We start from the raw sequence: 26,389 nt of genomic DNA, 5'->3' as shown, positions 1-26,389 counted from the left end.
GCTCTTCTGAAAGTCATTTGACAGTGGAGCTGACATTAATGGTCAGCTCACTGGCAGAGGAATACAGTTTGATTTACATGTTTTCTTGCTAAGATGTCAGACTGACAGCCCTGGGAACAGAAATACTCAGCCAATTGCCCAAACATGCAGCATATTGCAAACTTTGCCAGCCTTTCACAGTGATAGTATCTTCTTGATCCTTCAGCGTGAGAGTGTATCTAAGCCTTCAGAGGGCATTCAGTGCTGAACCCAATAGGGCCTAAGGAATACTTTTTGTTTGATCTCTTCATGATTCACTAAGGTAAACAATGGCCATGAGGTTGGTGGTTTTTTTGTGTAAAGCAATTGAACAGCCAGCCTGGCAATAACAGCTCCGAGTCAGAATTAACAAGAGCTAGTAACTTTATCCTGGAAGGTTGCACATCCCACTTTCCATCCCATGAGTGAGCACTTGCCCCTGGTCATTGCATCTCTCCCTGCTGTTCCACTACCAGGAATGACCAGCTGTGTGCTTGCAAGTTTAGGTCGTGCATTCTTGGAGATTTCTAAACTAGTGCTAGTGTAAATTGGCCTCTGAGGCCTGGTCAGAAGCAGTATTTGTCAATAGGCAGCTGCTGAATCAACACCACTGTTCCCGTGTACCCATCACAGCAAGTCCTAACTGCTGACTGATTGTGAAACTTTTCATTCTTTCCCTGACCCTTCCCACATCTGCTCTTCTCCTCTTCAGGATTTCCCCCTCCCATTTCATCCACGGCCTTCCCCATTTCCCTTCACCTTCTCTCCGTCCACTGCTTTTCCATTTTTTTCTCCCTGCTCTTGTCAATTCCAGTCCTCCTGCATGTCCCCATTCCTGCTGCTCTCCCTTTCTTGCATTACATTTTTCCTTCATCTGTCCCCATATTTTTTTCATTTATTAATCTTCCTACTGCTTTCTATCTCACTCCCCTCATTGTCACATGGATTAAGCAGTGGTGTTTTGAAGAGGGGGATGCTATTCGCAGCATTGTATTAATCCGTCCTGCATCTCTGTCTTGTCCTCGTAGTTTCTTGTTACCAGTTGTCTTAATGGTGATGTAGTTAATATATCAAATCTTATTCTCTTCCTTCCTTTTCATTAGAAATCTAGGAGAAGGAGGGGAGGTGATACGGATGTGCTTATTTGTCCTTTTCTCCTCCCACGAAGCCAGGGTGGTTCAACTGTGGCCTTTTTGTGTGCATAACAAGGGGTAGAGGCCTTGCCTTGAAAAACTTGGCTTTTTCTTCCCCTGGGGTTTTCTTCCAGTCCCTTTTTTAAGTGAATGGAGAGGAGTAATTTTCTTGTATCACCAGCATTCTTTTCTTTTCCTCCTCCCCTCGGTGCAGTCACGTCCCTAATTAATTGAATTCCCTACTAGACCTTTTGTGAGTCATTTCAATTACCCATTAGTGAAGCAGCCTGGGATTTCTGCTGTGTTTTCACTCATCTTCCTGGAATTTCTCTTCTCCTCCCTCCCCCTGCCTTCCCCTTTTAGTCACTCTGGTCTGTGAAAAGCATTAGATGGACTTCAGCGCCGAGTGCCTATATTGTTTGCAGGCCCAGCTGCATACTTCCACACTCTGCCTTGTGCGTCACAACTATTCATCTTGTTTTGTACTTGGCTTTGCTGCAGATGCTGTAAATATGGTAATTTTAGATTCCCTGATTGGAAAGGGTTGCAGGGCGGATCTAAGTGGTAAGAGTACTGTTTGATTTACACTAGTTCATTCTAGTTTCACAGAGTTTGGGGTTTTACAGATACAGCTGAAATGAAACATGGTTTTAAGGGCAGTTTCTTTTTTAGGGCTAGGAGTGGGATAAAGAGAGGTTAGCTTTGTGTACTGACATGCAAAAGTGCTGCCCCAAGAAACTCTAGGGAGTCTGTAAAGAAATAAAACATGAGCAGGAGGTACCTCCTCAGATTATTATGTAGGATGCCTTCACACACAGATAGCTGCGAAGTGTGGATGGATCTGAAAACTGGAAAAATGGAAAAGGTCCAAGATAGAGAACTGTGAAAGATAAACATGGAATTTGACAGAATTGCCATCAGTACTGAAGTACTGTAGGCTTATGGCAATCCCTGAAGAAAAAAAAAATCAATGAGCAGCTTATTTCTAGAAAATTTTGGAAATACTCAGTAGGACTGTAACAGGTAACGTGCATTATATTTCTGATGCGAATCGGGCAGTGATAAAGCCAGCTTGCTAAAATTATGATGGATGCAGTGAGTGCCTGAAATCTGATGTCTAGAGAATCACATTTCTATTCTGAAATTGAATTTGTACAGCACATGAATCTTTCAGGCTTGGGGTAATTCTCAAGTGATACAGAGATGCAAACAGCATCACTGGGAACCAACCTAATGGCAATGTGCCCCACACGTCCCAAGTTACAAAAGTAATTTACAGTGCTCAACCTATTATGATACTTTCATATGATTACGATACTTGTCCCTGCAAGGTTAGAGTATTTCATGAGAGAACTGAGTTTTGATAATCAGGCTGTTGTGAGAAAGCGCTCTCTCACGGCTTCCCAGGGGGGGCTCATTTGTTGGACTGACGGGAAGTGAATTTATGAGGGTTCCCTACACATCAGTATTCATAGGTACTTTCTTTTTCCTCCTAGTCAAAGGAGAGAGGAAGGGAACGGTGTGAACGGTGTGAAAATACCGCTCAGTACAGACACATTAATATATTTGTAGGAGACCTACTGGGAATTATTTTACCTTTTATGTCTTGAAATCTTGGCCCCCTGGTAAGCAGCAGTGAATTTCAGACATTCATGGCTCTGGAGTTCTGCTGCTTCACAGGATGAGGTTATTCAAGTCGAAACCAAGACATTGTAGAAGAGAGAAAGGAGGTAGTGAAGAGTTGTGAGTGAGTCTGCTTTTTCTTCATGGGGCATGCAGCAGCAGGGCCCGTATCATTTTATTTGAAGTTATCAGGTCATGGCAACACCTTTTTTTAGCTGTCTCTGGTGTTGCTCTGTTTTCTTGCACACATACCATTGCTAGTATCATGTTACAAGGTTTTATGATTTGGCAGGCCTTACACCTTTTTATTTCTTACATATCCTCTTCCACTGCAGAGTTAGCCTGGTGAGAACTGCTACCAGGCTTCCAGGCTGAGAGGCAGCAGCATCTGAAATGGAGCCTTGGTCTGCTGTCACTTCACCTGCTAAGCTGTCCAGCGTGTGCCGGAGGGTGCCAGCTGTGCCAGGGGTACTGACTTAACTGCCCAAGCTTCAGGCGGCTTTCTGTGCCTTTCCATAGTAACTCTTTTCTTTCTCTGAGAGTACCCAGTGGGACAGAGGACTTCTCCTGCACTAGATCGAGAAAAGAAGCCATTTGTCACAGCACAGAGCTGGCTCCTGCAGCACTGGGAACATAGCACATATACTATAGGTGAAAACCTTGTTAACCCTTCTGTGCCAAAATGTACCTGAAATTCATTTACCTTACACGGGACCTGAATTCCCCTCCTGTAATAATATTATATTTCTTTATATGGTTTTTGCCGCTGCATAGCACTGTTTGGCTCCTGCAAAGCACTGCTGTGTTTTACTCTAGAGCCGTTTGCGTCTTAGTAGCAGCTAAAAACCTGACGCCAGCTTAAATAATGCAGTTAGTTCAGTTGGTTAGTAAAGGAGCTACAGAAATTTAAGTTTATTGTATACCTAACCTCTCTTGGAGTTTTCACAGAGAGATCTGTGTGTATAAATAAATCCACAGTCTCTGGAAAATATGGTCCATTGTGGAACACTTTTAGACTTCCAGGGTTCTGGGCTGTCAAACGCCCTAGAGCTTGACAGGTTCCCAATTACAGGCTATTTTCATTACTATATCTTTTCTGAGAGACCAGCAAGAAAAACTTTGATTTCTCAAACAACTGAACAATGATGGAGTTTTCTGGTTTTTCTTCTGTTTTGATATGCAACAATCAGATTTAGAATTTGTCTGCTAAGTCCCTCTACACTGCCAAAAGCAAATGATAAAGATGATGTCTCAGGACTATCCAAGGGAGTGGCTCAATCTCTGTACACTTGACACATGCTAGTGGTTGCTACAGTATATGCCCATTTATAGCAGTTCTTTAACAGCACTTTCTCCTCGACTCTCCGTCACTGCTTCTGTACTAGATGAGGTGCACTGCTGGGAAGTGGAGTATAACGTGTGACATGAGAATCACAGTGTGCCAACGTAGTTTTCAGGGAGGTTTAGTGGTTATCAAAGTTACAGCTATCTAATATTTTGGTTATGTAAGCACACCCATAATATGTAAATAGATAATTAAATATCATCTGCCCAATCTTTTCCATTGTGTGCTGGCAAATTGCTTGCTGATTTTGAGGGAGAAATGGTCCTTTGGGTGGGATTCGTGCAGCTGTAAGGTTTGTAATTTTTCTGTGCTCTGCAAGTGGTTTGAAAGTCCTCAGAGCTGTAGAGCTGAGGACAGGATAGCCCCACAGTAAGTGAATAAGTATGGAGGGAAAAGATGTATAGTGTTAGCAAAGGATGTAAGGAAGATCAAGGAGAAAAGAAAGAATAAAAAGGGGACATTCCAGGAAAGAAATTACAATGTAATAATGGGGAAGGTAAGACCTTAGTAGCTGTATTATTTTTTGAAGAAGGAGAAGGGATTAGATTAGGATAATCAGAGACATCAGGAAGATATGGTTAGTAAAGTCCAAATATTTAAGCATGACTCTTCAGGTGATCTGTTGCCAGGTTTGAGATCAAATGAGGTTAGATATATTGTCAATTTAAGTAAACGCGTGCGTGTAAAATACATGTTCAAAAATACTTTGCAGAGCTGGACTCAGTAATGTGTACTGCAGAGAATTCTCCACTCTTCCTGACCTCTGTAGCACCTTTCAGGAACTGCCCAATACTTTGTTTTGCTCCCAAATTCATTTTGGTTGAGCACTACCCTCATCCCCAGTAGCTGTTCTTCCCAGCTCCGGGTTGCTTAGTACACATGGCAGCTTTCAGGGGTTCAGGCTTAATTCATGTACCACTTGGAAGTAGGATGGCATGGGACTTCAGAGGGTGAGCCCATTGCCAACTTTTGTCCTTCACCTACCTGAGGCTGCATTGCCATTTAATGTATGAGAATGATGTTCAAATGTGTATCTTTCTTACCCCATGTCCTTAACTGGGTTACTGTTTGAGCATGGGTTAGTATTTGAGCCAGTTTAATGCAGAATTTTCTAGATCCCACTTCTGTGTCTAATTCTTCTACAGAAAAGATGCCTAACCTAGTCCAGTCCATCTCTTGGGTTGCAAATGGCAGGTTAAATTGCATGTATGAAGCACAGTGCATTTAACAGGGCATGCAGTTTACAGCGCGGAGATGGGGGTAAGTCTCCTTTGAATTGATTCCTTTCCTCACAAATAACTTGTAAACAAATTATTTCTTTAAAAAAATAAAGTATTAATCACACCACCTTTTTCTAATCTAAGCACCCTGATGGCAAAGTTATGGCCTAGTCATCCATTTCTCCCTGGGGTTTGTATTTGATTTTTTAAACACTTGGCACTTGGAGAGGGTCAGTCTGCATTCCTCTCTCTCCATCATGTTGTGTGCTTAGAGGGGTCTGTGGGGGTTATCACGCTTGGCTCCGATGAGATCCCACATCTGGTAAAAGACAGAGTGTATGACCCCACTCCCAGCCTCTTCCTTACCTCCAGCCTCCCCCCATCATCTGAGAAGGTTAAACTAAAAGCAACATCTATGATGGCAAAGGTCCAAGTTTGAAATGTGTCCATTGTATATGTTCAGTTCAAAAACAACATATCAAGGCGAGTGCAGTCCTTACAAGTAGCACCCCTGGGCCTTCTTTTATTCCAAAGCAGAGATATTTACCTAGGGAAAAGAGGGAAGTGACAGGATAACAGAGTACACACGTTGTGAAAATACGCAGACAGCGACTGAATTAAAAATAACATTCTGCCACAGGTAGCTGCCTTGTTCCTTGGCTATTTTTTTCCCTTCAGACTAGAACCAGCCATTTCTTGTGCTTGTTCAAGCACCTTCTGTGGTTTCCTGACAGCTGGCTGGAGAGGATTGAAATCTGACTTCAAAAATGGGCCATAGGTCATGTTATTTTCAAGAGAGGAGAAGCAAAAATTCCCATAATGGTCAAAATTCACAGGTCTGGGTTTTAGTGGTTTTTTGTTTGTTTGGGGTTTGGAGTGAGTGAGTTTGTTGTTGGTTTTCTTTGTTGTGGGTTGTTTTTTTTAAATCAGTGGTGGATATTTTAATATATAACTTTAGTTTAAAATTATTAATAAAGAACAACTATAAAATCAGATCTTCACTTCTCTTCCCTCTAATTTATAATGGCAAGCAATATTTTGTGTGGAGTTGCAGCCTGTCCTTTTACTCTAGAGTGTGAGAGGGAAATATTCAGCTTCACAGAAGAGTATGCTGGGGTTTTCTGGAAGTATTTTGTTGGGTTCTTTAATGATGTAATAACACTTCTTTTGCAAAAACTGTTTCATTAAAAGAAAGATAAGTCCAAGCAACAGCCTGCAAGCTGGTATTCTTGCTCCTGGCTCTCCTGAGCCTGAATTGAAAATACCAAAACATTCCCAGCTTTATGTTCAAACAGATGTTTTCTGTTACGAGTTATAAACTTTTCTGGTCTTTTGTTCTTCGGTGAACAAGTTCTCTTTCTAAATGTTTTAAAAAGACAGTACTTAGCTCACAAAAGTGCTAACTTATTTGACCTGCATTTTTGGGCACGAGGCTTCCTCTTGGAAACAGGGTTCACTACCCCTGCAGCCAAAGGGCACAGCCCAGAAAGGTAGTGCTGTCAACTGGGTTAAAGGAAAGAAAGCAGGAGCAGGGAGAGAGGTACAAGAGAAAAATATCAGTGAAAGGCAGCAAGTAAAGAAATTCAACTATCATCCCCTGCTCTACGGAGAGAGCCAAGGAGTCCAGCAAAAGTCCTACTGTCTGGAAAGTGACAACTGAAAGTGTTGACTGACTCTTGACTTTTGAACAGATGGATGAATAAACAACCCCAAGCAGCAGCAGAACATGCTTGAGGCAGGTACAGCAGCACTGGGAGTGGAGGGACTGCATGAGAGGAGAACAGGGACCACATCACCTGACCAGGGCATACACTGCAACAGCAACTCTGCATCCTCCAGGATGTCTCCCAGAGCATCTTTCTACTCTTTGTTTTAATAATGTGTTACGGTCCCTTCTGTAGAGGAACTAGAACTGGGTCAAAGGAGGGTATTGTCAGTATGGCCCAGTCCATCCATAATACTTCTGGAGACTCATTTAATGGCAGTTTTAATCGGGGTGTTTTTTGCAGTATGAACAGACATTCTCTAAGAATTGGAATGGAAGCCCATTCCATACAGTTCACTAAATAGAGGGGGTTTTAGTGGGTAACTCAGATAAAAGTAATCATCTATTCGTACTCACAGTTTATACCTTTAGAATGAGGATAAGCAGCACAGGCTAATGGGTGGAAGATGTAGGTGCGAACTAGGAGCTCCTTAGTTCTAAAGTTCATTGAGCCCTGGGCTTGTTGCATGACAGTGGATAACATGGGTAAACACTTTCAGCTAGTAGTTAATAACATTGAACTACTTTGTGAAAATGTGTGGAATAATTAGTTAGCATCTGCAAAATGTTTAGAGAATAATAATTTTCCATATTTCTGCTAATTATTTGTGACAGTACATAATACTTCATGGTGTAAAAGAGATCTGTCTTCTTCACCAAAAGGGTTGTCAAACATTGGCACAGGCTGCCCAGGGAGGTGGTGGAGTCTCCATCCCTGGATGTATTTAAAAGAAGGGTAGACGTGGTGCTTGAGGATCTGGTTTAGTGGTGGACTTGGCAGTGATAGGTTAGTGGTTGGACTCGATGATCTTAAGGGTCTTTTCCAACCTTAACGACTCTATGATTCTATGAATGCATCTCTTCAGATCACCTTGTGTCCATGCTACAAATGATAAAATCCCACCGATAAAAGACTAAACTGATTAAATCAAATTTTCTCATCAACATCACTGAGTTGCACTGATTTGTATGAAGCTATGCCCTTCATTAATGGTTTGGCTTACTGTGTCCAATGTATTTATAAGTAAAATTTATAAATACAAAATTTATTAAGTGAGAGGGTCTGCTGTCATAACCTGTGTCTGTCTATTTTCCTTAGGGATTTCTGCACCAGAGGTACAAAAAATCATTGTGAAAGGGTATGTTTTGTAGTCTTCAGCTGTAAAACAATCCGTTTTGCAGTGGTATTAGCTCTCCAGCATTCACACCAGAAAGTTGACTTGGCTTCTGGAGGGAGTATTGAGTGCCAAAACAGATTATTCCTACTGTGTAACCAGTTTTCACCTGTTTTTGTGTACGAAGGCGTAAATGAAAGAATACTTCTTGGAATGGTTTAATGGTTAAAGCAAGGTAGTGCAATTCAAGGCTTTGCTAGGCAGTAGCTTAGGTATACTCAGGATTGTTTGCAAACCACAGCAAACCGTTTTAACTATCTGTAAAGCACCTTCCCTGTCAGAAAAATGGGTGTAAGAATATTACCACTTTGCAGGCTTTATTACTCATGAGACTTAATGCTCTGAATTACTAGCTATCCTTATTGCAGTATGATTTTTTGAACGTCTCTTTTTTTCTCTAGTTTTGGTATGATTGGCTATCATAGCAATAGCCCTGTTTTTTATATGACATACTGTACTCGCTATTGTTTGAAATCACCATTAGAACACTCGACAATAACATTTTCTTTCCAAACTGGCATGTATTTTTTCCAGCACTGATTTTTTTTTCCCTTTCCTGTTTATCTAAAGTAGCTGAAAGAAAAGGACACATTGCGTCAAGACTGATAGGACAAGAATTAGACCTCCTGTATGTGCTGGTTGTATTCAGGCCTACAAGCGCTTCCTTTCTCCTCCCACATACCCAAAGCCAGCTCTGCTCCATTCTTTGGGGCAGGCAGGATATTGAGATTTACAAGACCTCTACCCTTCGAAGTGCTGGGAGACGGAGGTTCTTGCACATTTCCTTACAAAGCCTAAACCTGAGGAAAATAGATACGGGGATCGTGAGGATGGAAAGCTTCATATTCCCCACATTTCAGGTAGTGTGTTTGCCCTGGGAATGGTAGTAAAGGAATATACTGTGATTTGGTGCTTGGGATCGGTTACAATTTAAAACAGTCTGGGCTTAGTGCAGAGCCAAATTCTGAAGTGATTTAGTCCTGCTGCATATATGTTTACTCCTGCGTGGGTACAGACATAATGGGAGAAATTGCCCTGGTGGAATTGCAAAGGATTTGTTAACATAGGGAAATCTCACCGCTTTAATTTAAATGAGTTTAACAGATTACTGAAACTCGTGCCACACCCATGTTCCTTGTCTGTTTAAACTACATTTCAGTAAGTGCTTACTCCAGGGTTTGCAATAGTTTAAGTAAATTTGATATAAACTGTACAGTTACTTAAAGCAGTGTAATTTTCCTATGTAAACAAGAACATAGTCAAATCCTGTGGACAACCCCCTTCCTCCGGACCCAGCTGGAAAGCGTCACTGAGCCCAGTTACTTAGCACAGTCCTGTCAGCCACCTCCAACCGCTCAGCCATGGATGGGGTCTGTGTGCGCGCTCCCCAATATGTTTCAGGGTGGAGGGTAAAGGCGCATTAGCTCTGATGTGACAAATCCTGCCTGAAAGTGTGTTAGGGAGCGCTCACACCAGTGGCTCTGCTGACTGCTGGGGAGGCAGCAGCACTGGGAGGGCGGCAGTTAGTTAGAGGCAGCTGGAGGGCAGCAATATCTCAGACTGGGCCAGCTCTTTGCAGAGTGAGCATCTGCCCATCGCCTAACTAACTTCACACAAGCTAGGTTCCTTTCAACCAGCTTATTCACACTTTACATCTTATTAAAGAATTCAGAGTTGATTTAATTTACAGGGAGCATCAACTTCTGTCCACTACTGTGCCAGTATTCAATCTGTCACACATCAGGAGATTTGCCTACTGTAAATAATTTCCATTTCCCAGTTAGTGAAGAATATTCAAGAGAGCAGGTTTCAGTTCAAAATCCAAAGAGACTCCACTTGCCATTTCTCTTCAGGGAAGTGTATTGTCTATAATTGTAACTCTGGCATACCTTTGCACAGCTACTTTTCAGTTTCACTCTTCATTTGGTTTTGCTTTGTTTGCCACTGCTGACCAAAAGCAGCCTGTTTTTTCTTCCGGTGCCTAAAGTGGAAGTAAGTGGGGCAGGATCCAGTTGCCTCTGTTGTAACCAGGGAAGATCTTTTATAAATATCTGAAAAAGTGCTTTAGCATTAAGGAGCGAACAAGTAGGAGCTCATGGGCTACATTCAGTAGTGACTGAAAAGAGGATCAAATAGTTTCTTTCTGCATTTTCCCAGGGTTCAGCTCCATAGCAGTTTAAACTGCTCAGTCTGCTGTGCTCCCAACTGTGTGTTCCTCTCTCCTTCTCTTGCACTGGCACCAGCACTTTCCTGACCTGAGCAGTTGCATGAACTGGCTTAAACAGGCTGAAAAACAATCTGGGGGGATTTTTTTAGGCCACTCAGCTGAGACTGGTTGAAGGTGCCATAGAACTGCATCTTTAGGTAATCGTTCATCAGTTCCTCTAAGCTTTCCCGTTACATAAGGGAGCGCTGGCTCGTGCAGAAACTGTTTCCAGGACGGTTTCTGAATTTGGTGGCCTGTGTTTCATAGCTAACTTATAAATGCAATTCTCCATGCAGCTGGGACCTTCCATAAAGATGAAGCAGTGTACATTCTTAAAACCTCTTTAAAGAGTGTCCTAAGTTAATTGCTATACAAGCTGTTTGACATCAAGAAGTGTTCAGTTTCAGTGGGGTAGTACAAGTCTGCGGCATCTTCCTCTGTAAGATTGGGCCTACTTTGTAACAGTTACTAGGAGTCAACTAAGTTTGAAGGCATTTGCCTTTCAGAAGTCTGTAGCAAGAGCAGAGGTTAGAGCTGTGTTTGCTGTAGCCTGTTTGTTTCCCCTCCCAGCAGAGAGCTGTTCATCTACTTGATTGCTTCTCCATAAGGGATCCTCGTTCCCTGTTGACATACAGGACTGCACAGTAGTGAACACATCCAGGATGGGACCTGGAACTTTACTCCTGCGTCTCATCTCTAGTCTTTCTGAAGAGTCAGTGGCCCTCCTTGCGGTTAACTAGAGAAAGACCACAGTCAAGACTGGAAGCTTTGTTGGTGTTGGCAGAGAAGTCCCAGACTGAATGGCCAGAGCCCGTACACTGTTCCTGTCCTTAGCCTTCCTCTGCCTGATTCGGAGGCCGCACACTGGCAGAGAGTGGGGAAGCTTGTGCTGCTGCTCAGCCATCATGAGTGTGTTCTGTAGTTTGAGAGCTCCTGACCTCAGCATTCTTAAGGGCTTTTTATTTTTCAGCAACACTGAACTAATATGCAGGCAGACCAGAATGAGAAAGCTTTGATCAGGCAATCGTGGTTTGTTTTTGCTATGTCTTCTCCATCTATTGAGTAATCCCTGAAAAAAGGAGGGTGATAAGGAGTTAGTGGATATATGTGTTTGTAAGCACAGAAGCGCATATCACGATGCCTGCAAAATCAGAAAGCATTTACAACAAAAGTGTTGTAAACACATGAAAGCCCAGGCAGCGAACTCCAAAGGAAGCCCACAGGTTAAGACCAGTGCAGATATAGGCATGGAATTGCCCTTTATCCAGGCAGCAGGGAGCATCTGAGTATATCGATGTGTCTTAAGTGATCTGTTAAAGACTTTAAGGTTCTTTTGGACATGTTTGGTCATCTGGGCATTTGGAATTGCTGTCACCTTATCACTGATGGACATGCAAACCTAGTCATATCATGATTGTTGCAGTTGTCTTATACCTTCCATTATAAAATCCTTGTTTCATCTCACTATAATTTACTGTAACATTTGAGCCAAAAACGCTAGTATAAGGGACTTGTTTCTGGATGGTTTTGATGGAAAGGTTTTTCAAAAAGTTTGTATTGAGTGGTTGTCGTGCAAGTGATTGAGAGCAAGTTTTGGTTTTTTTAAGAAAATCTACGGCCTCCATTTCTGAGAACAGATTGCACATTGTTGATGGATGAATGGGATGTTAGGAGAAAAAAGGGGGAAAGATTTTTATTTTCACATGAAAATTTACACAGATAGTGATACTCTAAGCATCCTCCAGCACAAGGTTAAGTCCATTTTCTTTTGAAATTCCTTTTTCTAGCCTTACAAACTTTTGTGTCACTGAAAGGCAGTACTGGAGAATGGGAAGTTAAGCTGTATCCATCAGGCCGCAGTAGTCCTCTGGGCATCTTGAAGGAACAAGAATGGAAAGCAGTGAGGAGTAGGACAATGACAGCGATGGGCTGGGAAACTGTTGAAGCAGAAGAGTGTGGGAGTGACAGCTGCGATGAGGCTTCAGATTGGGGTGGGATATGAAGGATATCCATGTAGGGAGATATAGCTTAAAGGGACTAATCTCCAGACCTTAAATGTACACAGCGGTTTTTGAGTCTCGCTATTTCACTGTTCCGTAGCAACTGGCTGACAAGATGCTTCATTGCCCTCTTGCCTTTAGGAAAAGCAGTGTGGATCCTACTTGTGCAAGCAGTTAAAAGTATACATCTTAGATCTAAAGCTATCCGAACCCTAAAAATGCCAGCATTTTTCTGTGATGGAATGTTGGGGGGTAACGCAATTTGACATTTTAAATTAATAAGTGTTTGACAAAAATAAACCAAAACCTGGTATTTTGACTCTAGGAGTTTCCTCCTAATACAGCTGGAACTCAGTAAATTTTGCAAAAAATGCCATGTATGGCAACAAGTTCAAATCCTGATGTCTGATGACGGATGGGCCCATTCTCTGGAAACATTAAGGGTGTCTCATTTATGAATCCTCTGAAAAAAACAGTTCAGCAGTTCTATCCGGAGCAAGGAGGATTTTTGGTGAACTACAAGGCAAGAACTCTATCTAAATAACAATTTAAATTTTAAAGATCCCTTTGGTAAAATATTATCTACTTCTTCAATACAAATGAGTTCACGGCAAGGGCATCTTTTTGCTTTGGTAATAACTAAATTTGTTTCTTTCCCTAAATGTCTTTAAACTTCTGGAGTATCGGTGTATATAATTTGAGTTCGACCTATTTCTAGCAATCACAGTTGCTTCAAAATCTGGCTATACTGAAATGCCCTGTTTTGATATTGGCAGCATTTAAACCCTTCTCATCTTCCCCTTAAAAAGTGGAAACTATCTCTTGATTTGTTGAGGGGTAAGGAGTGGCCCAAAATGATAAAATAGTCTTAGGAGACTATAACATTTATCATGAGATGGAGATCTATTAGCATGTAAAATTTTCTTTGGCTTGATTGCATCTTGAAGTTTACCAGAACATACACAAATAGTTTCTAGTTCTAAGAAGTGTGCAGACCTCAGTTTTGCATATGGCCATCTCTCCAAACCACAAGTCACTAAAGAATGTCAGTGTGATGTTTGGCTGGTTAAAGGAGAGCAGCACTCCTAAAGCAGGCTTGTGGTTTTATCCCTGCAGTAAGAAGACTCAAACATTAGAGAAAGTATTTTCTTTCACATGTATTATAGTTTATTTTTTTCCATAGTCTGAAGCAGCAGCACCTGTGTAACCTTATTTAACTGCCTTCACACATTTTCTTTCCCTCAGCTAATATTCTGCCGATGTGACAAACTTTCCTCTCTTTGAACTGCAGAACACCGTAAAAGCTGGTATTTCTCAGTCGTGTCCAATAATGTGATTGTCTTCTATGTGCTGTTCATTGGGAGCTGTCTTTTTACTAATACTGGAAGAACATGACTGTTATCAAACAGGAATAAATCTTATGGGGAAGCTGTTACAACTTGTTAAAAAAGGCCAATGCATATAAGGTTCTATTGTTTGCTTAGCCCTGAGCCTTTCCCAAGCATGGATCGTTACAGATAATTTGCTGCTGCTCTTTTATTAAGAATTTTTCCTCCTGTGGAGGCTGTGAAGAAGTTATATCCATAGACTTGAATACAGTGTTAACAAGAGGAGCTCGCAGTTATGTTTCCTTACCTTAATGTTGACAAAAGTGAAAAATAGTATGTTTTACAACCTTTAAGTCCTTTCCTATCCTCTGAGGGATGTTCATTCAGTTTTTGGCTTCTCCTCTCATTCTGCTAATGAGAATGCCAGTTAGGCTGGGGTATTTGAAACCTGCATGTAAATTCACCAAGGACTACAAAGGACTGAGACTTGTCACGTATTTATTTTCTATTCACTGGGACACTACAGAAAACTTATAATCACAGTTTGCTCCCCAACCAAGGAATCTTGTCTCCATTCCTGTTATTTTCCACTCACAAGAATATATCCTTTTCTATTGCTAAGTGATGGTCGTTCACAGCAAATGATCTGCCATGCCAGTAAGTGGCATTCAGTTCCTCACTCGCTGCTCTCTGCTGTCTGGTGTGATTGCTTTTCTATCTGTTACTTCTTATCCAACCTAACAGAGCTGCCTATCCCTGGAGTGGCCCAGAACTGATTTCAAAGAAGTGCAGGACTCTGAAAAGATAGGTGCAAGTTCCTAGCAAGAGGAGGCAATTCACAGCTTAATTCAGTCATCTTCTGAGTCCAAAATACCTGCCCTCCAGTGACCAGAAAGTCTTATTTTTTGAACAGCCCTTTTGTTAGAGATCTTAGTAACATAGGGAAGGGAATTTGTTAAAATACTGGTTTTATTTCCACACTATCGCTTTAAATGTGAGCCAACTCTATGTTTTCCTCAGAACCAATGAGGCTTGAAAGTTTTTTAATTAAAAACCAGTGAAAGGTGGGGTTTGTATTTCCTTTCCCATAGAATGTATTTGAAGCACCTCTGTCTCCAGCTAGCTATGGGAGCAGAGCCAGCCCATAATGGTTTCAAGCCCAGTGTGTGCACAGGGAAAGGGGTTTTCACCTGATTGATGACACTGAAAGCGTTTGCAGTGCAGAGTGCTGAAGCTTGTAGCACTGAAGTTGTTTAGAAGAGAAGAGAGAGGAGGTGGATGTTTTCCAAAACCTGGCAATTCTTCCATGTCAAGTGCAGTAAATGGTGCATGAAGGGTCTCATTTCATCTGCTTGTGGGCACTCTGCTCCATGTGGGCACCTTTTGAAGTGGTTGCCAGAGGTTGTAGCTGAGATTGGTTGAACTTCCCTCAGAGTCCTTTTCCCTGGCCCTACAGCCATTCTTTCAGCTGGGCTGTCAAAAGTTTTGTTATTGGAGATATCCATTAGGACTTGTAGGTGTAGGGCTGAAAATTAATTGTTCACCCTGATATTGCTTAAGAATGCAAAGCAGTGTGACATTGAAACGTCTTCCACAATCTCAGTATCCTTTCCAACGTTACATTGCATTTACTGCTTCCTGGGCATCATATTGCTCCAGTTTTAATCTGAATTTCTTACCATATTCATAGTATCTCTACCTGATCTGTTACACAGTGGCCCTGTTGTCATTTCCTTAGGTATGATAACAACGTCATTGTCCAGCGTGACTTAATCTTTGCTGTAGGGCCTTGTGGCCTTGCAGTCATCTTTATAGCACATCGCTAATGGGAATGTTTCCAGCATTATGCTGGAGAGGGGAAAAGGAAACATCTTTGTAAAGGAGCTGCTCCCAATCATCACATGTGAGTAGGAGTGAGGACGTGTATTATGTTCAAGGTTCACAGGTTCAAGGAGCAGGAGATAGAATAGGGTGTTAAGCAGAATGTGAAACAGCCCCCAGGATTGCACTTTGGAGGAGTTGACTTCTTTTTGGGTGGGGAGGAGAAGACAACCTCAGGAGCACTTGAAAGTATGAAAAAGGTAGGAGAACTATGGAGACTAGAAAGAGGGGAAAGAGGCTGAGGAGAGAGCAAAGGGCAAGGTAGCCCGGACCTTGCTCATTGGGATGTGTATTTGTGAAAATGGGGCTGGATATCTGAAAATGTGCTTTTCTGCAAGTTTTCAGGTTTCTGCTTCTCACCAGCTCAGAAGCTGCATGCATGGCCTGTTTCATGATAGATTAGTGTTTCCGCTTGGAACCATAAAGAGCAGACATGCTTGAAGGATGGGCAGGTGGCAAGAGAAATTATCTGAGCTTTATCAAAAGCCAAAAATTCAGGGAGACAGACGTTTGGTTTCAGTTCTGGGCAGATGCTCGGGTCAAGTCTTGTTTTGTCCAAACCACTTCCCCTAACCTTAGACGTGATATTTTCAGAGTGAAAGGATGGGCAAAGCCCAGGGAGATTACAGAACATGGCTGTTTTGCAGCTGGCTGGACGTGGAATTCATCGGCAACAGAGCAAGACTCGCTCTTATCCTGCAGATATAGAGAGAGCTCAGACTTGTGCATGCACAGAGAAGCATGCACATGCATGCATGCACACACACCAGAACAAACCAGTTCTGTCCTGCCTGCTGGGGAGGCTTCGGTTACAGTATCTGAAGCCAGAGATTTTGTTTAAGCCATTCGGACTCTGAGAGCTGTAGCCCTGCCTGCCTCCTTCCTCTCTCAGCACCCAGCCAGAAAAATCCTCCCCCTCGCCTCCCTCCCTTTCCAGCACACACAACACAGAAAGCAAAAAACCAACCTAAGCTTGCCTTTGCAGCTGGGACTTATCAGCCAGAACGCACACATGTAGGTCATCCATGGGAACTTGGCAAAGTGTTGGATCAACGAGCGTGCGGGGGGGGGGGGTGCAGGGCAGCGGGAGGAGCAGGGCCGGGTTCTTTTTTTATCGTTATTATTATTATTGTCTGCTCTTTTAGAAAGGAAAAGGAAGAAAGATTACAGCAGCTTTTCTATTAAATGAAAAGATTAGCATGCCGTGGATGCTTTGCTGGGGCGTGATGAGATTCGCAGCAGATGAGTTGGTTGCTAGGCAATGCTAATGAAAAGCAGGCTTTCAAAACTTCTGTGCTGTGTGGGCCCAAAAGTTATCTAGCCTCCCTCCTGGAGGCCCCCCCAATCCCCCTGCCCCACGTAACCTCCCAAATATTTATAAAATCCTCACCAGGAACAAGAAAGCCAGAGGCTGGGCTGGGCTTTTGACAGCTCGCTCTTCCTGAGCTGCCTGGGAGACGCGCGAGCGCACACACACACACACACACACACGCACACAAAACTTTGCTGATTTTCTTTTCCTCCTTACAAAGGAGGAGGTAATTGAAAACAAAACAACAAACTTAAAAAAATCTAAAATAAACAAAAAACCCAAAACACAAGAAGAAGAAGAAAAGTGAGCAGTGGCTCCCAACCCCGCTTAGTCTCCAATTTCAGAGTTCAGTCAGAGTTTAGGTCTTGCATGTGTGTGTGTGTGCACGCTGGGGGTAGGTACATGTTTGTTTTTGATTTGTCTCCATGCGTTTTCAAGCTGGGTTCTAGCTTTTCCCCTCCTCCCGTCCTGCCACAATCCTCCTTTCCCTTTCAAGGCCTTCCAACACAATGAGCTTATTTTCCCATGCTCCCTGTGAAAGGCAGGGTATGTGCGTGAAAGCTGCAGCCTCGGAGGACCCTTTTAAATAAAAAGATTGAATGTCGCTGATGTTACAGACAGGGTTTCTGCTATTTTTACAAATGACCCATGTCTTCCTTGCCTTCTCAGAAGTATCAGCATTCTTAGATATCTGGCCATCTGTCTCTATCAATTGGTTTTTTAAGTGAATTTCATGTTGGTGTGACAGCCTTGAAGACTGAAGTTTCCTGCTTGCTCCATATTCTTATTGCTCTGGCTAGCGTGCCTCAATTCTAAAACAAAGTCCTTTCATAGCTGCAAAAAAGGGTATTTCCATGGTCGGTTCTTGGCTAAAACCACCAAAGAGGCACCATTTAACAAGGTCTAATTCAAAAATAGCCCGATCGAGTCATAGTGCCCTGTCATGAAAAAGCAACTCTGAAGTTACTGAGCTACTTTGGGCCTCTAGGTTGAAGATGGGAACTTGCAGAAGCAGTGCCTCCCTGCGCTGCCCGCTTTGAGTTTCACCCATCCCTTGCCCCAGTATATCACGTTGGATGTGAAAGATATATTCTCCCTTTAATGCCAGTGTGTATTTTTCGTGAATGCTTTTAGGGAAGTGAAAGGTTAGCATGAATTGGAAACAGAATTTTAAATTACTGTGAAGGGTGAATACAAGTCTCATATGGTGGTCTCATAAAGGTAGTCCAAGTTCAACCATTAATGATGTCGGTTGAGGTCTGCAGAGGCCGCTGGCATTTGGCTTAATGAAAACAAGAGCCTGTGGGGGTTTTGTGGGATTGTTTTGTTTTGTTTTGTTTTAAAACATGCCGGAGCAGCTCTGGTTTTCCTGGACTCTTTCTCACTGATGCCAGTGTGAATTGTTAATCAATAAGAAATTCCTCAGGCAGACAGATTTTGTGGGGCAACTACAGTGACCTCTTTACACCATATTTCAGATCACAAAGGCCTGTATGTTCTTTTTTTTCTCCTTTTCTCCTTTTTTCCCACCATCAGCACTGTTTTAGTCAGTACTAGGTGGATAGATGAGATATTAAACCAAGGTCCTGATCATGTGTGGTCATTACAAATCTCAAGGCGTTCCCTCCAGAAGTTAATCTTTCAATTATCAGTTAGGGGAATTCAGTTTTGCTTCCGTAAATTCTCCTGCTGTTTCAGTTGAATAGGGATGGCCAGTTTCTAAATGCTTGGGAATACAGCCAGCTGCTGTGTGCAGACTGTGGGATGACTATTCAGGTAATGCTCCATTATTTGAAGTAAGAATTTTGGTCCTGCGGGACATGTTACAGGATGTGTTAGGGAGCATGGTAAGGGCAAAGCAACCTTGTGCCCTCCCTCCTGTCCTTTGTCAGGCCAAGCAAAATGCCTGGAGGGCTCCATGTTTTTGATCTGTGCAAGCTCCATGCTGGCTCCAGGCATTCCAAGGCTGCACAGACATGCCTGCAAGATATTGTTGACCATGATAAAAGGATACATGTTTTTCACCTTCCTCCTAAGCTGTTGTTTAGTACTGACTGGGGTGACCAGCTGCTTCCCCCAGGTCCATTTCAGCTGTGGATGTAGCCATTCCTTTGTGTAGCTTGGTATTCTTACTTTGATATTTTCTAGAATAAAAAGTGATGGACAAATGCAAAACAGGGGCATCTCTGAAAATTAACATTATCTGATGTTCTATACTCTGAAATCAAAACCCAGCATGTGCCTTTCCCACATGGCTTTGACCGGAGTGGTGTCCCGAAAGCCTTGCACACGCATGCGCACTTGCATCACTCCTTATACTGCATGCCTTTGCAAGCAACCAGTCAAAGTGGTACAAAAATACTTTGTTTTGTAATATTAACAGAATTAGGTGATGAAACGCACATGTAAAACATGTCCAGTTTGCATTCACACACCGCTGGATTCTTCACTTTTACACTAACAGCTACTGAATTCTGAGCAGTCAGGTCTCACCAACATGATGGTTCATAGGAAACCCATTTGGTGGTCACCTCTGTGACCTCTGTGTGTGCTGTGTCTTGTATTCCCATATACAAGAATTCATAAAGGAAGTGCTAACCCAACCAGGAAAAAGGAGCCAGAACGTCTGATTTATCTATATTTACTTGTGGGAGATAAAGCTGGGATAAGTCTGGTGAAACATACTATACTGTAGGCTTCAAGGTGTTTAATTTGTTTAAAAAGTAGCTGACGCATTTCAAGTGCACAACTGAAAGTATTTCTGATAGCAAACTTCCCTTCATGTAAGGCTTGCCTGTGTGTCCACTGGAGTCAGTAGACTTATAAGTGAGTAAGATAGGGTGCATAACAGATATGGGGGTAAATGCTAGCAGACCTACGCAAGCAGAGCAGTATTTGCTGGTTGAGAGGTAGCAAAATATTTACTTTTTACCTGTAAGAAATGCTGTGTAACTGAAATTTGCTTTGCTGGATTTCTGGTACCACAACTGCCACTGCCATCCCTACTGATTGTTTGGAAAAGGTCCTCTGCAGATTCGCACACACTCAATTGATCATGAATGAAGGTAAGAGCAGTTATTAATCTTACTGCCTGGTTGCACTCTAAACCCCCTTCTAATCCTGCCTCTGTTCTCTTAGACAATGAATGCAGTGAGATGAAGGCAGGATCAATGCAAGCATGGAGCTGCCCTTTTTAGTAGTTGTCGTGGCAGGGTTTTATAGATCAGCAACAGTGAGTAGTTCTCAGTGTACTGGGGGGAGAAGGGGGAGAAGATGAATTAAAAGGGTCAGACATGATGCTCCTGAAGTGATGGCAGAGTCCCATCCTGACTCTTGGACTTTGGTGAATTTTTGGGTTCCTTGTATTTAATGACTGACCTAATGAGACATTACAGCCCTACTGCCCTTTGGAGATCCATGAAGAGCTCAACACAAACCAAGAAAGGGTGCATTGTGTCTTTGATACACTGGGCAGTATTTCACAGGCTGGCAGATTTAATAAAATCTCAGAGGAACCTCAGCTCATTTTTTAAGAGGCTTAACACTGAGTTAAAAGTTCCCTTTATTCCTGCATTGTTGGAGACCATTCGCTTCTTGTGTGCTGACAGAGGAGCTGCAGGGAATTGGGGCTTCATGAGCCCAGATTGGATGTGGGCAGCTGGTTGAGACTGGTTAGAAATCTGCAGGAGGAATAGCGGGATGTAAGAAGCTTCCTAAGCCTTTTTGTGATTCTCAGTCTTTGAAGTCATCCGATGCCTCACATGCAGTGTGAAAACTTTGCTTCACACCTGAAAGGAAAACCAAGCAAGCTACTGATAAGGCCTTTTGGTCAGTCATTTTGAGCTGCATGACATGAAGAAGCTATGTCTAGTACCAGTACTTCTAGTGATATTAGTTGTACCACCGTCAACATTAGGTAAGGATAACTGACTCCACAACTAGAAACATGAACAAGTTCACTCTCCCAAGTCCTTCCCTGACACACTGTTTATAGAGATAGCCAGAAAGGAAGTGTGAAGGTGGAGAAGACCTTACAAAGATTCATAAATGGATCCTTGGAGATTCAGATAGTGCCATAGTTTCTTGTTCAACGCTGCTAATCCAATGAAAAAAGCAAAAGGTGGGGAAGAAGAGCAGAGCTCTAGCCAGGCAGGCTGGAAGAGATCCACTCGAGCAGCAAGCTTTCTTTGATGTTCAGCACTGAGGACTGGGAGCATTTGGGCCAGGAAGCAAATCACTACATGTCATTTTGGAGTGCAGACCTAGAGCAGGTCAAAATCTGAAAACTGATGAATACTGAAAACTGCAGAGTTTGTTTTTGAACATCTGATCGCTTTCACCACTACTCTGCTCACTTCTGTTATTGTTATGGAGGTGCTGGTTGTAGACTGCATGGATAATTTCACAGCAAGAGTTCCAATCTATGCCATATGTTGACCCTTCAGTCTAACTTTATATAGAAAAACTGTCGCTCAGAAAACGTTAGTGATTAGTTTAAGGGAGGGGAAGAATTTTGCTTAGATTTTCAAAAGTGCAGGGTAACTACTTTTGAAATCCCTAGCACTCAAACGTTACCCTTTTTTGAAAAATGAAATACAGTTCTCATGGTATTTCAGTCACCACTAACTCTAAAATAGAATCCTTTTTAAACTCAGAAATTCATTGCTAGGTTGCTGCCCACTCCCATGGATAATGCAGGCTGCTGGAGTTTTGGATTTGAAATGGAAATGGAGTCTCCACCCAAGGACTGGTAGTTTTTCTTCCTTTCTTCTTTTCCTTGTCATTGATTGAAGTTTGGCTTTCTTAGTGGATAAAGGTTTATATACTTTAAGAAGCTTTAACGTGAGCAATTAGTCAGAATTGGCATCTGAAATGATTGGATATGAGGAAGGGAAGGCTCCAAACCCTGCTTTATAGGAATTTTTGCCAAATTATACTTCTCTGGTAATATAGCAGCTGAGGTCCCCCTTTCATTGATCCTTGTAAGATCCAGCAGAACCACGCTCCCTTCCTGCTGGCAGATGCAGATCCTGCAGAGATGAACAAAATACAACCTCTGTAGATATTTTTAAGATAACTCCTTTCTTGAGAGAAGACAGCAGAGGGGAACAAATGCTTTCAGGAAGAAGAAATTGCTGTTTGGAACTGGTATGTCTAGGGGCACTGTTGAATATCAAGAGAAGACAAAGAAAATTAAATGAACTATGACAAAGGAAGAGCCAGTCATGTAAAAGGCCAAGATGATTTGTGAGATTTTGCAATAGCCTCCCAAGAGGAGCAAGGCCTTTTGCTTGAGATGTTTAAAATTATACTGGACAGAGCAGTGGTAATTCAGCACATGGGCCCCCTTGGGACAGAGTGGATAAGCCACTGGGTCTCCCTTTGCATGTTCCCTTTACTCTTTTGTAACTCTTCCTGAATACCTCCATTCCAAATAATCATTTGTCTTCCCTGGACACCCATCCTGACTCTCTGTTCCTCCCCTTTTCCCCTTTAAGAAAGGAGCCATGTTTGATTCATGGTGTCAGTTATCTTCCAAGCTCTGCACTGATCCCAGGGGTAGGAGCAAGCTCATGGGGCCGATGAGGGTAGGAGTGATCAACTGCAGGCTTTCCTGTTGCTGAGCTTGCTGCAGGCCTGACCGTTTTTAAGACTTCAACAGATGTTTCTGCTTAGAAACTATTGGCATCTTTATGGACTGTTTTTTCCATTCTTCCCTCCCGGCCTGTGTCCCAACAGCAATGAATTATGTAAGACTACATTCTAGCCTTTTCTTTATTAATATTTCTGTAGATGTATCTCCAAGAAGTGCATCTAGAGTTCTCTCTCATAGTTTTAGGTGCGTCAGCTTTCTCTTTGACCAAAACACCCACCTACCCTTAAAAACACTTATATGCCTTTTCATCCTCTTACAGATACAGATGCCAAAAATCCAAGCACTAGAATCCCAGCTCCTGGCTTCAGATTCAAGACATCTCTCACTTTCATCCTGTGGTCTTAATCGATATGCCTTGTGCGTAAAGGTTAACCCCTTGCTATGGGGCTGCCTTTATTTGTCTCTAACTGCTGGTGCTTACCAAACAGTAATTAACAATAAGTAATGGCATGAGATTTAGAAACCGCTCCTAGAGCTCAAGACAGCTCCAACAAGAATCATCCCCACCTGGCTTAGTGGTTTAGCTGACAGTTATTGGAAATGAACAAGCTTCAGACAGCCTTTGGTGGAAGAAATGCACTGGACTGGTTTATTTGCATTGTTGATAAGCACTTGTAATCCCACAAAATATGCAGTGTAATGTGTGCAGGGCACCTGATGCAGTCTGGATAGACTTAACCCTTTTATATTGCATGGCAAAACTTCAAAGCTCAAAACTAGTTGGATTAAGTTTCTTAAAAAGGTGATGTAAGTACTATGTGCAAGACCACATACAAATTACTCTAACTTGGGAGACAGAGAAACTTTCTGCATTAGAAAATTTGGCATGGCACCACCGGACTACTACTTGATTTCACTTGTACTGTAGTAGCAGAAAAAAGCTCTTTCCTTCTTTGGGAACATACTACTAGAAGGAGACAGAGTAGTCTTAGCCAGTGTGCCATAGCCAAATGTGGGATTTTTATGCAGGCCTATGTCTAGTTATTACAGCAAAGGGTTGCTGTAAATCCTCTTGATGCACTTAGCAACTGAATTCCCACTGGAAGAAAAGCACATCTTTGCCAATATAATACTCTCATTGTTCATGACCTCAAACTCTTTTTGTGACTGTGCTGCTTCGACAAGGCACAATGTCATTTCAAGCACTCATCTTGGCATTTTACCCTTTCATGAATTGAGTGTGGATAAAGTTGCTGAGTAGATTACTTCCTTTTATTTACAGTATATGTATAGTTCTCCAGTAACAGCAAAGCAGGTTGACATTGTCCTACCCAGGTGCCTTTGCACTGGTTTTGCAGGACTGTGAGGGCTGGACAAAAACTCAGTCCTTTCTTGGCACCTTGTCTGAGACTGCCCAGCAAGAGAGGCAGCAGTACTGGTGGGTGTGATGTGGCTTTGGAACACTGAGGAGGCAAGCTGGACTGGTGATCTGGCCACTGGAGTCCCCCCAAAGGAGAGCAGAGCACGGTGTTGCCAGTGCAGGCACTGGATGCGACTCAGCTGGCCTGGGTGGCCTGAAATCTCAAGCTCAGCCCTCACTGAAGTTCCCTGCATTTTCCCTCCTGGAAGTAGAGTGGTGGATCTCTTCTGCTGAGAGCTGAAACATATACACAGTAGGAGAATATGAGTTAAACTTTAATTGTCCCAGCCTTTTTCTGTCTTTCAGCAGAAAACCATACTATAAGGATTGCCAGGTCAGCCAGTCTAGCATCTTTTGTCAGTAATTCATTTGTGAGAGAATTGCATACAGTAGGCACTATGGTAGACAGGGATTATTTAAGGCTTTTTCATTTTTATTTACTGGGAGATAAGGCATTGCTGATGTGAGCAGGTATTTCCCCTGTTTTGAACAGGGAGTGCCATTGCAGTTGGCAACATTTTGTCGACTGACGCAGAGAAGACAAGCTCTGTGCCCTAGTGTCTTCAGAGAGCTTGACATCACACAACCATCTTTGATGTACCTCCTTACTGCTGCCTCGTTTTGCTGTTACTGTTATTTTTAAGACCTAGTGTTCTACTGGTAAAAAGAGTTATATAGCAAAATGAAGAGACAAGATCTGAACTCAAAAATTCCTGTGCTCGCTCCTTTAGACCATGCTGTTTTTCTTAACAGACTTTAATTCACTTCAGGATGCAGAAGAGCTATGAGCCAAGGTATGAGCCATTATCCACTAACAAAAATCTGCAATAATAGCAAATGGAGCATGTAAGCTGCCTTGCCAAGGAACTTGATGCTCTCTTTTCTCAGAGGTCTCTGTGCTGAAGGTCTCCCCAGATCTCTCTGTTAAATATGAAATCTCATACATCCCTGGGGCCCATGACTGACCCCCTGGCTAATGGCTTTTTGCCAGTCTTGTTTTGTATCGTTATATTGTTGGCTGACACTGCATTTTTACAGTTTAGTTTTGTTTCTCGTAGTCTTAGAAGTGGCCATTTTCATTGTCAATAAATACATCTTTTCGCCCAGTACACAGTATTCTCCTGGCAGCTTGGTGCTTGCAGGCTATAGGGAGCTGTGAACAACACTGTTTATACTTTCTGCTGATACCAGAACATTAGCATATAAATAGGGGAGAGATTTAAACAGGCTAAAACAGCCCCAGCCTGGCCTATTGGGAAGGGAGGACAAGCTGCTTTTCACTCTCCTTGCCAAGGATGTCAACTTTTCTGTGGGACTATAGCAAGAATGAAGGGCTTAAAGAGATGGGAAGCTTTTATCTGACAAAAGAAAGGTCGATGAGCCTTAGAAATGCAGAAATGGACTGAATAACAGTCTGCCTGTTGGGATTCCCTTGTGAGCCCTGTTGGTGTTAGTGTGGGGGTGTGGAGGGAGGGTAATTACTTAAAAATCGCCACTGAGCTGTGGGATAAGAGCTTCCTTTAAAGGGGGACGTACAGGAAAGTGTTAAAAATAGAATAATTGCACCTGGAGTGAGCATATCGCTTTAGAAAAAGTTATTTCATTTGCCTAAAGAAACATATCATATGACCTTTAGCATTTTTTTAGCTGCACAGTATGTCAGAAACATGGTACAGCCAAATACTAAATCAAACAACTCTTCTATCTTATCTATTTATTGAATTACTAAAATTCCTCTCACCTTTGGCACCAGTGAGAGACAGGCACTAATGATGCAGTTACTGTCAAATGGCTTGAGTCCTTTTTTTATGCAGCTGAAGTTTCATTTTATTTTTCATAACAGAATAGGTAAAGCAGGGTTAACAGAAGTGTAGAGGCAAGGGAGAAAAGACGTTCTCGGTTAACAGTCCTTTGGAAACCGGAAACCAAGACAAGGAGAAAGAAAAGCCAGAGATGATGTTTCCAGGTGAGAAAGAGGGACTGTGGGATTTTAAAGATGACTGTCACATGAAGAGTGGGGGTGAAACTGTGAAACAGAACTTACCTGTGCTTGGGATTTGTTGTGTGCTTTATAGACGTGCCTCAGCAGGGCCTTCGCATAGACCTTTGGAGATACTTCCATTTCAAGGCTGGAGAGCTCGGGGTGGAGCAGTCACTTGCCCCATTCTCCTTCACTCTCCTGGGAGGGGGAATGTTGGTGATGTTGGTTTTCCTCTTCAGAAGCAATGAAATTTTGTGCCAAAACAAGAAATTTCCATGATTGTTTTGTACCATTACCTTTCTGCGGTGGAAAAGACTGGTTTCAAAGTAACATCCCCAAAACTGGAAGAGAAACTGTGATTTGCATAGTGCTTACTACACAAAGGT

General features: G+C 42.5%; 1 protein-coding gene across 12 annotated transcripts in view; it reads left to right on the top strand.

Moving 5' to 3' along the window:
- RAD51B (RAD51 paralog B) overlaps positions 1–26,389 on the top strand; it is a 473,504-nt gene that overhangs the window by 364,065 nt on the left and 83,050 nt on the right. Inside the window, exon 10 of one of the 12 annotated variants that reach the window (XR_012662233.1) lies at positions 5,265–5,284. The exons of 9 other annotated variants lie outside the window; for them this stretch is intronic. Coding sequence is in view for 2 of the 3 variants with exons in the window: in XM_075103127.1 (XP_074959228.1) it covers positions 22,922–23,007 (86 nt within the window). In the remaining variant the exon portion in view is untranslated. Of the gene's footprint in view, positions 1–5,264; positions 5,380–22,921; positions 25,132–26,389 lie in introns of those variants that run through there. 2 more of the 12 variants (XM_075103128.1, XM_075103127.1) reach the window with 2 other exon arrangements.

Source organism: Phalacrocorax aristotelis, chromosome 9 (genome assembly GCF_949628215.1).
Source record: "Phalacrocorax aristotelis chromosome 9, bGulAri2.1, whole genome shotgun sequence".
Classification (NCBI taxonomy): Eukaryota; Metazoa; Chordata; class Aves; order Suliformes; family Phalacrocoracidae; genus Phalacrocorax; species Phalacrocorax aristotelis.
This window is presented reverse-complemented; position numbering and strand designations above follow the sequence as displayed.